Source organism: Camelus dromedarius, chromosome 9, assembly GCF_036321535.1.
Source record: "Camelus dromedarius isolate mCamDro1 chromosome 9, mCamDro1.pat, whole genome shotgun sequence".
Lineage (NCBI taxonomy): Eukaryota > Metazoa > Chordata > Mammalia > Artiodactyla > Camelidae > Camelus > Camelus dromedarius.
In genome coordinates this window covers 70,042,351-70,055,910 of record NC_087444.1, presented here as the reverse complement: position 1 = coordinate 70,055,910, position 13,560 = coordinate 70,042,351, and the positions used below count along the sequence as shown (strand labels likewise).

At 58.7% G+C, this 13,560-nt stretch overlaps 1 protein-coding gene across 3 annotated transcripts in view; it reads right to left on the bottom strand.

The window, feature by feature from the left end:
• Positions 1-3,533: 3,533 nt before the first annotated feature.
• Positions 3,534-13,560, bottom strand: part of ERF (ETS2 repressor factor) — an 18,289-nt gene continuing 8,262 nt past the window's right edge. Inside the window, exons 1-4 of one of the 3 annotated variants that reach the window (XM_064489364.1) lie at positions 13,038-13,062; positions 6,295-6,529; positions 5,803-5,918; positions 3,534-5,697 (exon numbers count right to left, since the gene is read on the bottom strand). In XM_064489364.1, coding sequence (XP_064345434.1) covers positions 4,403-5,697; positions 5,803-5,918; positions 6,295-6,326 — 1,443 coding nt within the window. In that variant the 5' untranslated portion in view covers positions 6,327-6,529; positions 13,038-13,062 and the 3' untranslated portion in view covers positions 3,534-4,402. Of the gene's footprint in view, positions 5,698-5,802; positions 5,919-6,294; positions 6,530-10,927; positions 11,096-13,037; positions 13,063-13,560 lie in introns of those variants that run through there. The other 2 variants (XM_010981442.3, XM_064489363.1) reach the window with 2 other exon arrangements.

The window sequence follows — 13,560 nt, the reverse complement described above, 5'->3', positions numbered from 1 at the left end:
GGTGTACCTCAGAAATAAACTCGCAGCCACTCCATCAGTGAGCAGTGTAGGCCTGATGCATTCTGGGACACGGAGTCCAGTCCCTCACTTAGGCTACTGGTTGTTTGCCGACCGGCGCCAGGTGCACTCTGGGAAATTGAGTCCACACTGACGGACCCACAGATATCGGGCCGTGAGGCAAGCCGGGAAATGGAGTCGCCGCCACGCCCTCACCGCATTGCAGGTGTAAAGCGACTCCCAAAGCACGCCGGGAAATGGAGTCCTATGTGATTTCCTAAGCCCCAAGTGGATACTGCAGTTCCGGAGATAGGCTAGGAAATGGAGTAGGTATAGCAGTCCCCCTCCGTTGTACGCTAGGCTGTAGTTCTTACTGGGAAATGTAGTCAGCACCAAGGCCTCAGAGAAGGTATTACATCAAGCCCTTTTGTCTTCTGGGAAATGGAGTTCAAGGCAGCCTTCCCACTGACTGAGGGAGAAGGGTCTACTAAGGATCCTGAAGCATGCTGGGGACTAGTCCAGACCGGATCCTGACCCTTTGTGAGAGGAGGCTGCAGAGGCTTGCCGGGAAGTGTAGTCTAATGGGTACCTTCGGGAGAGTGTGAGCGAAAGGTGAAAGACGGTAGTCGCCTGGGGGAAACTGAAGAATGTTTCAGTGCTTCTTGTCCCGCCCCCAGGTCCCAAGGAAAGAGCCGAAGTCGATCAGGGGCTGCTGGAAAATGGAGTCCAAACACTCTAAGCTCCAAGTGTCCACAAATCCAGGAGAAAAAACCCTTCCCGCAAACAATTTGGGAAACAAAGTTTCCGGCGGTTTCTCAGGACTGTCTTGAACCCCTATTCAGGTTTTTACGTTCTTACGCTTTCTAAACTACAGGATCCCGGAAGGCCAAAAAGAAAAGCCGGCTGCTAGAAGTAGCCTCAGGTTTTTGTGCACGCATTATGTCTCCCCATTTACCGATTAATACCCGGAAGGACGGGAGCCTCAAAGCGCGCTGGGAAACAGAGTTCGTGCGCGCGCGTGCGTGCGTGCGTGCGTGTCCGTCCGTCCGTCCCGGAAATACTTGGAACCGGAATGAAATCACTCGCAGCTCCCCCTACCTCGTGGAATGATGGGAAATGGAGTCTCTAGACTTCACTTTAATCAGACCCTGTGATCACACTCATTGTTCTGCCCTTTCTGAAGCCTGAAAAAAGTCTGGGCCACTCGGTCTGTAGCTGACCGCAATTCCCAGCCGACACAGACTCCATGGAGCCGGGCTGACAGTAGCGCTAAAGCCTTCTCGAACTACATTAACCAGAAGGCACAGCGCAGGCACACTTCCGCTCCATTCTCAATGAATGAGGCTATATCACGAACAGCCTAGAGCGGGTGCTTCTGGGAGTTGTAGTAATTTCTCAGCCAAACAGTGCCGGCTGCCCCCTGACGGCGGCTCGGAGTCCAAAGGCAAAAATCTGAATCAAGCCCCAAAGCCTGGGGAATCCTAAACTGGACTAAGACGACCTACAAGGGCTGGCGAGCAGGGTCGGACTGCGGCAGTTATTTAACGGCCAGAACCCGTGGGACATGCGCAGGGGGCTGCGCGTGGGCAACCGCCAGAGGGGACTGGGGTCCGTGGGAGTCTGAGGCGTCAGTCTGAGGGAAACTTACCTGAATGCCTATACGAGCCGAGAACGTCGTTGAGGGGTGTTAGAGCGGGTTGTAAGTGGGTGCTCAGGGGAGTCCATGACTAGGTGAAGTGGTCTTACTGGGAACCAGTGAAGTCAGAGAAGACTTGGGGTGCCTATAAAAGGTCTGTGGAAGACCGAGAAACTACTGGTGACTGAGGGGATCTCTGAGGGACCTGAAGAGGTGAGGGATGCTTGAAATGCGTCCGGAAGGAGCTTTGGGAGTCTGTAGGGATGCTAGGGGTTATAGGTATGAAGAGGGTCTCCGATGGGATGCATTAACTGAAGTGTCATGAGATTTGGACTTTCTACTTGGAATCAGAGATCCCAGAGGATGTGGGAAAGAGCAAGGGTATGGTCTTGCAAATACTGAATAGATTTGGATGGGTCATTAAAGATTAGAGAAGCCGCTGGAGTTTTCAAGACCAAATGCCACCTGTGACATCTACTTAGCCAGAATTTGCCGCAGTAAGTCTGGCTGGGCTGTGGTCTGACCTGAAAGCAGTTCTGGAGCTGAGCACTTTTGAATCCATATTTGACCTGGCTTAGAGGTGCTTTGAAGGCTCTAGAATCAGGGGCTGAGACTACTAATCAGGGGCTTCCCTCCTCCACAAAGTGATGACATCCCCCTTTCTCCATCACACCACCACCACCAACTCAGCTGCATCTGTGTTGCCAGGAGACATGCCTCATCCCAACTTCCAGAAATATCCCAGTGGCCCCCACCCCAGGGAGTGACTTACATCACCCAGGAGAGGGAGCAGTTGCCCGCAGGCTGCCACAGGAGCCTGTTTTCTGCCAGGACCCCAGCCCTGGCTCTTCTCTTCACTGCCAACAGACATCATTTGGGACCACCCACCCTGGGCAGCATGAAATGAGGATGAAGTGGAGTTGCCAGTTCCTTCCCCCTCACGGTGAGTTTCAGTGAGGTCAGTCCAACAGGCCCTGAGCCCTCAGTTCCCACTCCATCTCTTAGCAGCTGTGTGGCCTTGGGGAAACCCCTTCCCCTCTCTGGGCCTCAGGCACCTCACCTGCACCAAAGGGATCGTGCTGTCTCTAAGGGCACCTCCAGCTTGGATTCCTCCTCCTGATTCTTTCATCTCTGATTCAAGTTCTCTAACTTGGGCTTCTAGATCTATGGCCTCACTTTTTGGATCCTATGACCTTGAGGTCCTGGTCTTGATCCAATCATCCTGGCTTTAGGAAAACTTAGTTGTTGGAAGAACATAGGCTTCAGAGACTGACCTCATTTATAGTCCTGGCTGGACCTAAGGCCTTGGGCAAGTCATTTAAGTCAGCCACTTGCCCCCACCTTGCTGGTGGAGTGTGTTCCAATGGTTTGATAGAAGATCACTAAGGTACTTTGCAAGGTTCTACATTCAAGACATACTGCAGGCCTGTTGCCAAAAGGCTCCCAGATTAACTCAGAAGGGCCCTTAAGGAGAGTGATGTGTGGGAGGACGCTAGAGGTAATGCAAAGGAACTCCAGTCCTCCACCAGAGCCTGGAGGCATGGATAGGAATTCGGAGAGGAAAGGCATTTTAAGGCCGAAGAGCAAGGGCAATGCTGTGGTGTTTTAGTCCTAAGTGCACCCAAGGATGAGCTGATCCCCCATTTAAGATGGGTGCAGTCAAGAGGGCCAGAGTATGCCTAGGACCTTCATCACCAGGTATGGGGAGTTAAGTGCCCCCTCAAAGTCAGGAATTCATTTCCCAGGCCTAGATTTAACCCATTTAGATGGGGTTAGGCCCTCTGGCAATAAACCCACAGTTGGGGGGTGGGGTCCAGTCCAGGCCCCTGTCCTTAAGAACCAAGCAAAGGCTGTGGCCCTGTGGTGGCTGCACCCAGCACCCAGGACAGGTCACTGCATCCAAAGGTCCAAAGTTTTATTGTTTTGAATACATTCTCCAGCAGCCCCCAGATTCCCTCCCCACCACCCTCCATCCCCAATACAGAATAAGGCTTGACCACAGACCCCCACCCCAGGGGCCCCAGCTGAGAGGCAGAGGGGGCTTCCAGTTTGGTTTCAGGGCACCCCCTCCCCACCCGCCTGCCTAAGGGCTAGTCCTAGGAGCAGCTGGGGGTGAAGGGTTTGGACCGGTGCTGGGGTGGGGAGGAGAGGGATAGCAGGCACTTGTAGAGATTTGTGGCCTATGGGCGGCACCCCTCACCCTCCTCTGCCCCCCACCCTCCCCAACACGGAATTTTTGGTTCATCATTAAAATGTCCCTCCCTCCCCTGCTGCAACCCTGTAGGGTATGAGAAATCCAGGCACTCATGGCCCCTGGAGGGGCAGGGAAGGCAGGACTGGGGCTGAGGATGGCCGGGGGGTGGAGAGAGGTACAGGAGGCAGAGAACAGGGAGGGAGACAAGGCTTTACTTCCTAAACGATTGTAATAAAAAAGTTCCTGGGCTTTGAGGCCAGAACCTCAGTTCAAATATAAATTCCCCAGAATGGAGGTGGCCCCCTTAAGTTCCCCCTCCCTCCCCCCACCACCACTTTGCCCGGAGCTTAGTAACCCATGGAGACAGGGGACAGCCCCCAGCCCTGGGCACCCACCCACCCACACCATTAAAAAAAAAAAAAGAAATTAAAAGTTTTATACAAAACATGGGGGAGGGAAAAGGGAGGAGGCAGGGAAGAGACTAGAAAGCTGCCCTCACCTCCAGGGCATGGGGGGGTTAAGGCAGCAAAAGAAGCATGGGGGGTGGGGGGAACGGGGTCCCCTGTCCACAGCCCTCAGGAATCTCGATGCTCCAGAGAGAGCTGGGCTGTAGCGTGCTGGAGGTCGGAGCTCACCCGCCTTGGGGTGAGGGGCCCCCCAGCCTCCCCAGGCCCCTCCCCTCGAACCTTCTTGTCCTCACCCTCATCCTCGAGGCCCCCAGTGGGGCCCCCACCCCCCTCTAGGCGACAGTCTTCACTCCAGCGCCGTTTAAAGCGCAGCTTGAGGGGCATGCACTGGGCTGCCCCGGGTGCCTCGCCGGGGTCGGGCTTTGGGGGCGCAGGTGGGGCACGAGGAGTCTTGAATACCTCCCCGTCTTCCTCATCCTCATCGCTGATGTCAGTCACCTCCACCTCCTCCGATTCACCTTCCGAGATAGGCTCCACCTTGATCTGCGGCGGCGGTGGTGGAGGGGCCAGGGCCCCAGCCCCCTCAACCAGCCCGCCCGCGCTGCCACCACCACCAACAGCAATGCCACTGCTCTTGTCAGGGCCCGCAGGAGCCTTCTCCCCAGCTGCCCGCTGCCGGCGTCCCAGCGGGGGCGGCTGGAGCTTAAACTTGAATGGAGAGGAAGAGGAGGAAGAAGAGGACGAGGCTGAGGAGGGGACTGGTGGGGTCTCAGGTGCCATGGGCGGTAGCGGGCACTTGTCAGGGCGCTGAGGCTGGGGCACCACCAGCCCAGGGTAGTGCAGGAAGGCGCGGGGGCTGAGGTGGTAGTTGTAGACGCTTTGGGTGTGGGCCTGCAGGTACCGTTTCATGTCCTCAGGGCTGAAGGAGAAGTGGGAGCCTCCCCCAGAGCCGCTGGGGCCCCCGCCACCACTGGGATACATAGGGCTCAGCGTGGGTGAGGGAGTGTAGGCCAGGTGGGTGGGTGTCATGGGCAGAGCCGGTGAGAGCTGAGGGGGTAGCAGGGAGCCAGGCCCGGCTAGAGGCGACACAGGGAAAGGGCTAAGAGGCTCAGGGCCACCCCGGGACCGGGGGTAGACACGGAAGACGCCAGGGTCATGGGGCAGGCGGGCCAGTGGGGGCCCACGGAAGGCACCCAGCTCCAGAGGGCCAGGTGGTCGGGCCCGGGGGTCCTCTCCCAGTGGCTCTTCCAGCTCTGACGTGCCATCGCTACAGTCACTGACAGAGCCTCGTCCCAAGCGTCGGGCGACCACAGCCGAGAAAAGGGAGGATGAAGATGAAGAGCAGGCCGGTGGTGAGCGGGGGTCCTCGGTGGGGGAGAGCACCTCGGAGGGCGTTGAGGGAGGGAAGCGGAAGTGGCTGCCGCCTGATGGCACTGGCGGGGCGCTCTGGGGCACTGCACCCCCTGGCAAAAGAGGGGAGATATAGTGTCAAGGCCCCTGGCCTAGCCTGAATATTCAGACAGACCCTGTCTCCCTCTGAGGCCACGCCCACCAGCGCCTATACTCACCAGCCAACCCCACATCAATGAAAGGGTAATTAACCAGCACCAGTTTGTTGAAGTTGAACTTGTAGGTGAACCGTTTCCCCTTGGTCTTGTGCAGAATGCGTTTGTTGTAATAATAGCTGTAGACAGACGAACACCATTGGATGGTCGATCACATAGGACCCAAGTCTAGACCCTATACCTTGACATGTTAGTGCTGTTCACAAAAGGCGACCAAGATACATGGGCCACACCAGAGAAATCGAGGGCCCAGAAGGTGGGGACCAGCTCTCTCCTCAGTTCTGGGGCCAGACTAGAGACCACATCAGTGACTATACTCTCCTCAGAACACCGCTGTGTGACAAAGGGGCTTAGAGAAGGCTTGGTCTTGCCTAAGGTCATGCAGGTGAGATTTGGCAGAGCCAGGGGTCTAACCCAAAGCCTGCTCCCATGGGTCAGGGCTCCCAACCAGTGCGGGGCTGTCCATCTCTGCCCAGGGGCCTCTGCCCTCCTCACCGCAGGGCCCGGCTCAGCTTGTCATAATTCATCTGGGGCTTGCACTTGCGGACACCCCAGAGCCGAGCCACCTCGTCCGGGTCCTTGATGACAAACTCCCCGTAGTCTCCCTGCCAGGCGATGACACCCTGGTACTCCTCCTTTCGCAGCAGCTCCAGAATAAAGTGCCACAGCTGGATCTGCCTCGAGCCAGGGGACGATTCCGGCTTGTAGGCCCAATCCGGGAAGGCAAACCCTGGGGACAGGAGGCAGGGGCGCGGCCCTGGGTCAGGACGCCAAGTCTGGGCCCCTGGGGCCCATCCCAAGGTCCACCTCCTACCCCACCCTCAACATGGGGAAATCCGTCTCCCCTTAGCCAAGTCAGGGCCTGGTTAGAGGGAGACGAGACAGTGTGTGTCTGTCTGAGTGTGAGGGGGCTAGACAGGAGCTGGGGGGAGGGGAAGCTGGAGCCTGCTCCAGCGACACCGGGAGAAACAGGAAACCGTCGGCGGCGGGTCCCGGGGCCAGTGCCAGGGGGCCAGGCACCAAGCCAGGCCGGCGGGCAGGGCTGCCAGTGGGGGAGGGGCAGGAAGGGGCACACGTGGCCAGACGGGTTGGGGCGAGCCCCCCCAGCCCACCCCCACTCTCATTCAGGGAGTCATACCACGCCCCTCCATCTCCTCTGGTACCCTCCTAGAAACATATGCTGTCTCCCTCCCAAGACCTACGGGAGCCCTTACTCCCACCCTAGGACCTGAGAGAAGGATTTTTTTTTTTCTTAAAAGGACCAGGAGGGGTGGGGTGGCTGGTTGACGATGAGGTCAGCGCTTGCACACACAGAGGCTTCTGTCTTCCCTGGAGAGTGAAACCCAGACTGTCTGAGAGAGCCCCCCCCCATCAAGCCCTGGACCCTCCTGTGCTCCACTGCCCTCCCCAGACACGGGCCCATGGACCAAACCTGGCTGGAAGACCTCAGTCCAGGCCTCAAGACTGAACAGGCACTGCTCGCTGCAGCCTTTTCCCCCCTTCTGCCTTCTCATCCTCAGCTTCTTCTCTGCCCACCTACCTACCCGCCCCCAGCATTAACCTTGGGTAGAGGTTGGTGGTGGGCTGGCTGGTCCCTGGAGGGGGTGGGCAGCCTGGGAGGGGAGAATGGGGGGCTGCGGTTGTTGTCATTTCCCAAACCCCCGGGTAATCAGAGGCCATCAATAATTCAGCACTAGGCAGCCGGTAATGGAGGGGTGGGAGGAGGGAAAGGGGGGAAGAGAAGGAGGGGGAGGCAGGGCAGGGGCCCTGGTGCCACCAGAGGGAGAAGGCCAAGGTGGCTAGCTAGGGATGGGCGGGTTCCCAAGTCCCAGTCAGGCTGCAAGGGTCAGCCTCCCTCCCCTGGCCCTGGCTCAAGCCCCAGCACAAGCAGGTACCAACCAGGCCTGGGGCAACGTGGAACCTCCCCCAAAGACTCCACCCAAGTCTGGAATCCAACAGGGGATCCTTCCCCATGGGGACATGGGATCGGCAGTTCCTGTTCCCACAGGGACTACACCCTGTACACCAGAACTGACTCTAACCCCCACAGGGACCCAGCTCCCTGACCCCTGGCCTTGGGTAGACTGGGATGGCCAGCATTCCCCACCTGGTCCCCGCCCCACTGAGAAATCCCAGCTTCAAACCAGCCCCTCTGGGCTCCAGGGATATGACCTCCAGCTGGTCACAGACCCAGGGTCCTGTACCAGCATCCCCAGCTCCATTCAGAAATGACAGTCCCTGGTAACACCTCCCATGGACCCCAGCATCCACAGCCCCATCCCTCTCTTGGGAATCCAGGTGTACACCTCATTATCTTCATCCTTTTAAAGAACCAGGTCCCAGGGTCTTGTTCAGGGCCCAGAGGGCCTTGGGAATCCAGAGACCACCCGCTCCATGTACCCTCCAACCCCCCTCCAAAAAGCTCCTAGCTCCCTTCAAGGCACCAAGCTCCATGCTCCCCCAACCTAAGCTCCAATCTGGCTCAGACAAGGGGGTGGGAGAGCCCCTGAGACATCACTCTGGGGTTGGGGGTATACTGATTTCCACACTCCCCCCAAAATTAAAGCCACCCTTCCCAGCCCACCAGCCCCAGCCTCCTTGTCCCGGTAACCAGGCAACGTGTATGCAGCGACAGTCCTGGGAGCGGGGGAGCAGAAGGCTAAAAATAAACTTTGCAGAAGAGAAGGAGTGAGAGAGACTACATGCAACACAAAGGGAACTCGGAAGGGAGGTGGGGGTCTCTGGAAAGGCCTCAAGCTGCATTCCGGGGGCTGTCCCAGGCCCCCTTGTTAAGCCCCCCTCCCTGAACAACGCCCTTCCCAGGGCGGGCCAGGACGGTTGGTTCCCACTCGTGGCAAGGACCGTCCCCACTCCCAGCCCACCCCAACACGAGCTTTCCTCATCAGACACGGCATACATGAGGGCCTGTTCCCAGCTTTGGGGGGAGAAGGAAGATGGGGGGTGACGTCAGGGTGTCTCAATGGGGCTCTGTTCCCCAGGCTTTGGAGCCAGGAGCCAGGCACGGGCAAGGGGAGCATGTGTGTGTGTGTGTTGTATGGGTCCACGTGCTTAAAACAGGGAACCACCGGGCCTACACCAAGAAAGCTTGGGGGTTCAGGACCTCTGGAGCATGAGGGGACAGTAAGGCAGAGATAGACCAGCCGACACTGAGAGAGGAATTGAAGACATTGCGAGACAGGGTGGAGATGAGGCAGCAGACAGGAAGGGCTGGGATGGCGGGGTCCCAGAAGGCACACCTGGGTCCCAGAGGCGGGGTAGGGAATCTCCCAGACTGTGGAAACCTGGGTGTGTGTGTGCAGAACTCTTCGGCACCCCCCAAATTCACATGACTGCCCCAACTTTTTTTAAAGGGACTATGGGAGTCGGAAGGGAGGGGTGGTGGTAGAGGAAGAACAAGCCGGCCTCCTGGGGGGGCCCCACCACCTCCCCCACTCCAGGCAGCCCTCAGTGGCGCCAGAGCCGGGAAGAAAACAGGAAGTGGGAAACAGCCGCGGCACAGGAGAGAGAGGCCGGGATGGAGGATCGGAGGGGCGCGCAGCGGCCAGCCAGGAGGCAGATGGACTGACGGACCGATGGGGAGGCCAGACCAGGCCCCCGCCCCTTCCCCCATCCAGAGATCCCACACACCGCGCGGCCCCAAGACTGGGTTAGGGGAGCGGCCCAGCCGGTCCCAACAGGCGAAGGCCCGTAGCAGGGAGGGAAGACGAGGCGGGGTTGTCTGGGTATTTCGGCCCCCTCCTCGGGCGAGGGGAGGCTCCTGCTGCCCCCAAGGCCCAGCGGCCGTGGAGCCTTTGGGAGCCAGAGTATGTGGGACGCACGTGACTGACCCTACTGCACTCCGAACCCCTGCCCCACACCCAGCCTCCTCGGCCCCACTCCCCAGGCGCCGGAGCCCTTTAAGAGCCGCCCCCACCCGCCGAACGAGGGGGGGCCGGGGTGGGTGGGCCGGTCGGGGCACACACCCGCACACAGAAGCCCTAGCCGCGGCGGCCGCCACCGCCGCCGCCGGGGGAAGGAAACAAGTTTGAACAGCGGCGCCCGGCCCCCTTCCCCCTCCCCCGTCCCCGCCCCGGGCCGGATTCCGACGGGGTAGACGGGCAGGGGGCGGCTGGGACCCCTCCCCCAGCGCGCTCGGGCGCAAAGTCCAGCCCGCTAGAGCCCGGGGGCGGCGGGGGAGGGGAGGGGGGAAAGTCCGAGTGGGAGGGGGGTTAATCCTGCTGCCCCCCGCCCGCCGACTGACGGGGGGGAGGGGAACCTAGGCCCCTTAAGGAGGAGCAAGTTGGCGGGGAAGAGGTGGCGGAGGGAAGAGACGGCCGGTTGAAAGAGAAGAGCTGGATGACGGGGGGGGGGGGCCGGTGGCCAGGGGAAAGCCTCCACGTCCCCCACCTTCCCCACCCTCCTCGACCCCCGGCCCCGGGCGACGCGGGAGGAGGGGTCCCAGGTCTCTCCGGAGCCACCTTAAAGCCGCGCGTTCTAAGGTCGGAAACAAAAAGTTCCTTTTTCGAACGTTCGGGCTGCGCTTTGGAACTTTGCGACTCGGCGCGGGCGGGGGAGCGAGGAGCAGGCGGAGACGGGCGGGGGAGGGGCGGCGCAGCCCGGACCCCGAGTCCCGGGCTTCCCACTCACGCCCTCCTCCTAGAGGCCATCCCGTATCCCCTTCTCAGCCGGTGCGGGGCACGCATCGCGGTGAAGGTCACGGGCCAGACCGCGCAGCGCGGAATCAGGAATAGCGGGGCCTGTGGACAGGCCCCCCCAACACCCCGCACACGTCCCGGCCCCCAGAGTGCAACGTGACAGAGCGGCGGGGAGGAACCCCGCCACCCCCGTGATCCCAGGAGTAGGGAAGAGCCCAGCTTTTGGGATCCAAGCAGGGAGAGGACCAGGACTCGAAGCACCCACAGCACTATGCCCAGAGCCAGGAATTGGGGGTCCCATGCAGCACCCCTGCTCGCGCCGCAAGAAGCAACAGGTCTCGAGTGCTTGGGGGGGGTCCCCCGGAACTGGGGATCACTCGGGCTCCCCCGGAACCCTTCAGCCCCCCCAAAGTTTCTCCGCCTGGTTTCCCAGGGCAACAAGTCTCCCCCACACGTGCTGCCCCCGCCCCCACCTGTGTCCGCCGGGGTCTTCATGCTGGGGGGCCCCGGGCGAGGCGCCCCGACTCCGGGCCGCAGCTCCCGGCGCCCGCGCTGCCCCGTCCCGTCCCGCGCCCGTCGGGCCGCCCTCGCCGATTCACCCGGCCTCGCCTCTCAGAGCCTCTCCCCTCCCCGCCGCCGCCTCCCGGGTTAATATCGCACTCCGGGGCCGGGACGCCCACGCCCCCCGGCCGGCGACGTCACCGCCGCGTCGCCATGGAGACACTGCGCCCGCCCCCTCCCCGCACACTCACACACACACTCGCCGGCTCTCAGCCACTGAGGACCGGCCGGCTCTGGGCTTAAAGGGGCCGCGCGACGGGGTGGGGAGTAGGGGGCGGAGGAAGGAGGGGGCAGAGGTGGGATGGGGTCCTAGGGGTCATGACCCTTCTCTGAGGCTCCAAATCTGCGGATAACTTATGTCCTCAGGACCCGCGACGTGCCGCCCCTCCTCCTCTCCCGCCCATTGCGGGAGTCCAGACTTTCTTTGGAAGCCTGTAAAAGGATTTGGGGGGGTACCTTCTGATGGGTGTCAGAAACATTTCTAAGGAGGACGTATGAACCTTTTGGGAGGAGGCGGAATCTTTTCTGCTGAGGGGCCAGGTCAAGACCTTGGAGGATGATCAAGACCACATTTCCCAGCCTGGCCTTACCTGGCACCCCCAACCCTGAGCCTGAATGGGAGCAGCTGTCCAGGGGTGCGGTGGAATGAGTGGGAAGCATTTCCCAGTATCGGAAATGGGGAGGCGGCTGTGTCCTCCGCTCCTCCGGGGATGGGGTCTTGTCCTTCCATATAGCCCCAATCCCAGCTGGGGAGGAAGTGACCAGAGAGAATGCACTAGGGAGCACCCCCATCCCCAGACTGCAGCTGTCCTAGGGACACGGTGGCCCCTCCGGAGGTACCCCCACCTCCACCTCCAGGGCAGGGGGTTCCGGAGGTGGAGTCAGGATGCGTGGGGGTGACCAAAGTCTGAACAAATGTGCTCCCAAGGGGCACTGGGGGGTTGCCAGGAGAGAGGAAGGCAGGGCTTAAGGATGAAGGCCAGCGCGTAGGGCAGTGTTAAGACTGTTCTCTACAGCTGGGAGGAATGGATGGAGCCTGACAGGAAATCAGCAATGATCAGATGGCCAGTAGGAGCCAGCAGCAGCGGGGTAGAGGGCAAATAGAAGCTATATTCACAGGCTAAGCCAGGAAACAGTCTCAAATAAGACTGAGGTACCAAAGAAGAGAAATGGGGCGGGGCCGGGGCGGGGAGGTGGAGGGAGAGTGCTGCAGGTGATGCTCCGAGAGCCTAAGACAGAGTAGATAGGGTGAGAGGAACTGGTCACTGAGAGGGAAGGCCTAAAGGGTCAGGCTCTGAGTTCTTATGGCTTCAAGGCTAGCTCCCGTTGCTGGGTTCCTAGCTGTGTTAGAGCTGTCCCTCACCCAGTGCCTCAGAAGTCTCAGGCCTCTTCCACAGGGAAACCAAGGCCTCTGGGGAAACATCAACCCCTGGGGAATTATGTAACCTTGCCTACGGACAGTGAAGCTCCCCCACGGATATTGTAACCCTCTGGGAGCAGTGTGGTCCAGCAATAATAATCATCATCATTGTTATTATAACAGCTCCCGAATTACAAACGCTCATGATGTGCCAGGCACTGGGCCAACATTGTCAGGGCATCTTATTCAACCCTCACAAAACCCCAAAGAAGGGAATTACTATCGTTAGCCCCATTTACAGATTAAGAAAGTGAGGCTCTGAAAGTGTTGGAGTCAGGATTCCAACCCAATATATCTAGCTGACTCAAAATCACCACCCTTAACCTCTGTATTTTACTACCTCCTTTTCTGCCCCAACTCAGAAAAAAATGATGCAAAGTTTAAAAGATAATAGGTCTGTAACAGCTTTGTAATAGAGAAAAACAAATCTGAACAAATCTGAATCTACAGTAGATCTGTTTCTTTTACTTTAAACTTTGTATTCTATTACTTGTTAATCGCTAAAGGAATGTTGCCTATATTATACATGCAGCTTAGATTATACGTAATGGCCCATCTCTGGGAACCTTGCCTGCCAGGTAATGAGCATTAAGCTAAAGTACCTTTGTTCAGCTCAAAGGAAGCATCCAGACCAGGTCCACCAGTAAATGCCTGCAAAAGGAAGAAATCAACACATCCCCCTCAGGGTCTGGCCGGAAACAGGACTTTACCCTCTTCCCTTTTAGTATAAAAGAAGCCTGAATTCAAACTCAGGGAAGATGGTTCTCTAGGACATTAGTCCACCATCTTCTCTGTCTGCTGGCTTTCTGAATAAAGTTCTTCTTCCTTGCCCCAATACCTTGTCTCCCAATTTACTGGCCCATTGTTTGGTGAGCAGAATGAGTTTGGACTCAGTAACAGCCTCAGTGACCCCTACAGGGGTTGCAACCCTAACTCTGCTATTTCCTGTATGTGACAAAGAGCAAGTGAATTTACCTCTTTGAGCTTCAGTTTCCTCATCTGTAAAATAGGGATTACCAATAGGCCCTACATGATTAGGCTATTGTGAGAAATCAGAGATTTGATGTAAGTACACAATAAATACTGGTAATAATTATTAGCAGAGTGAACGATATACCCGGTGGA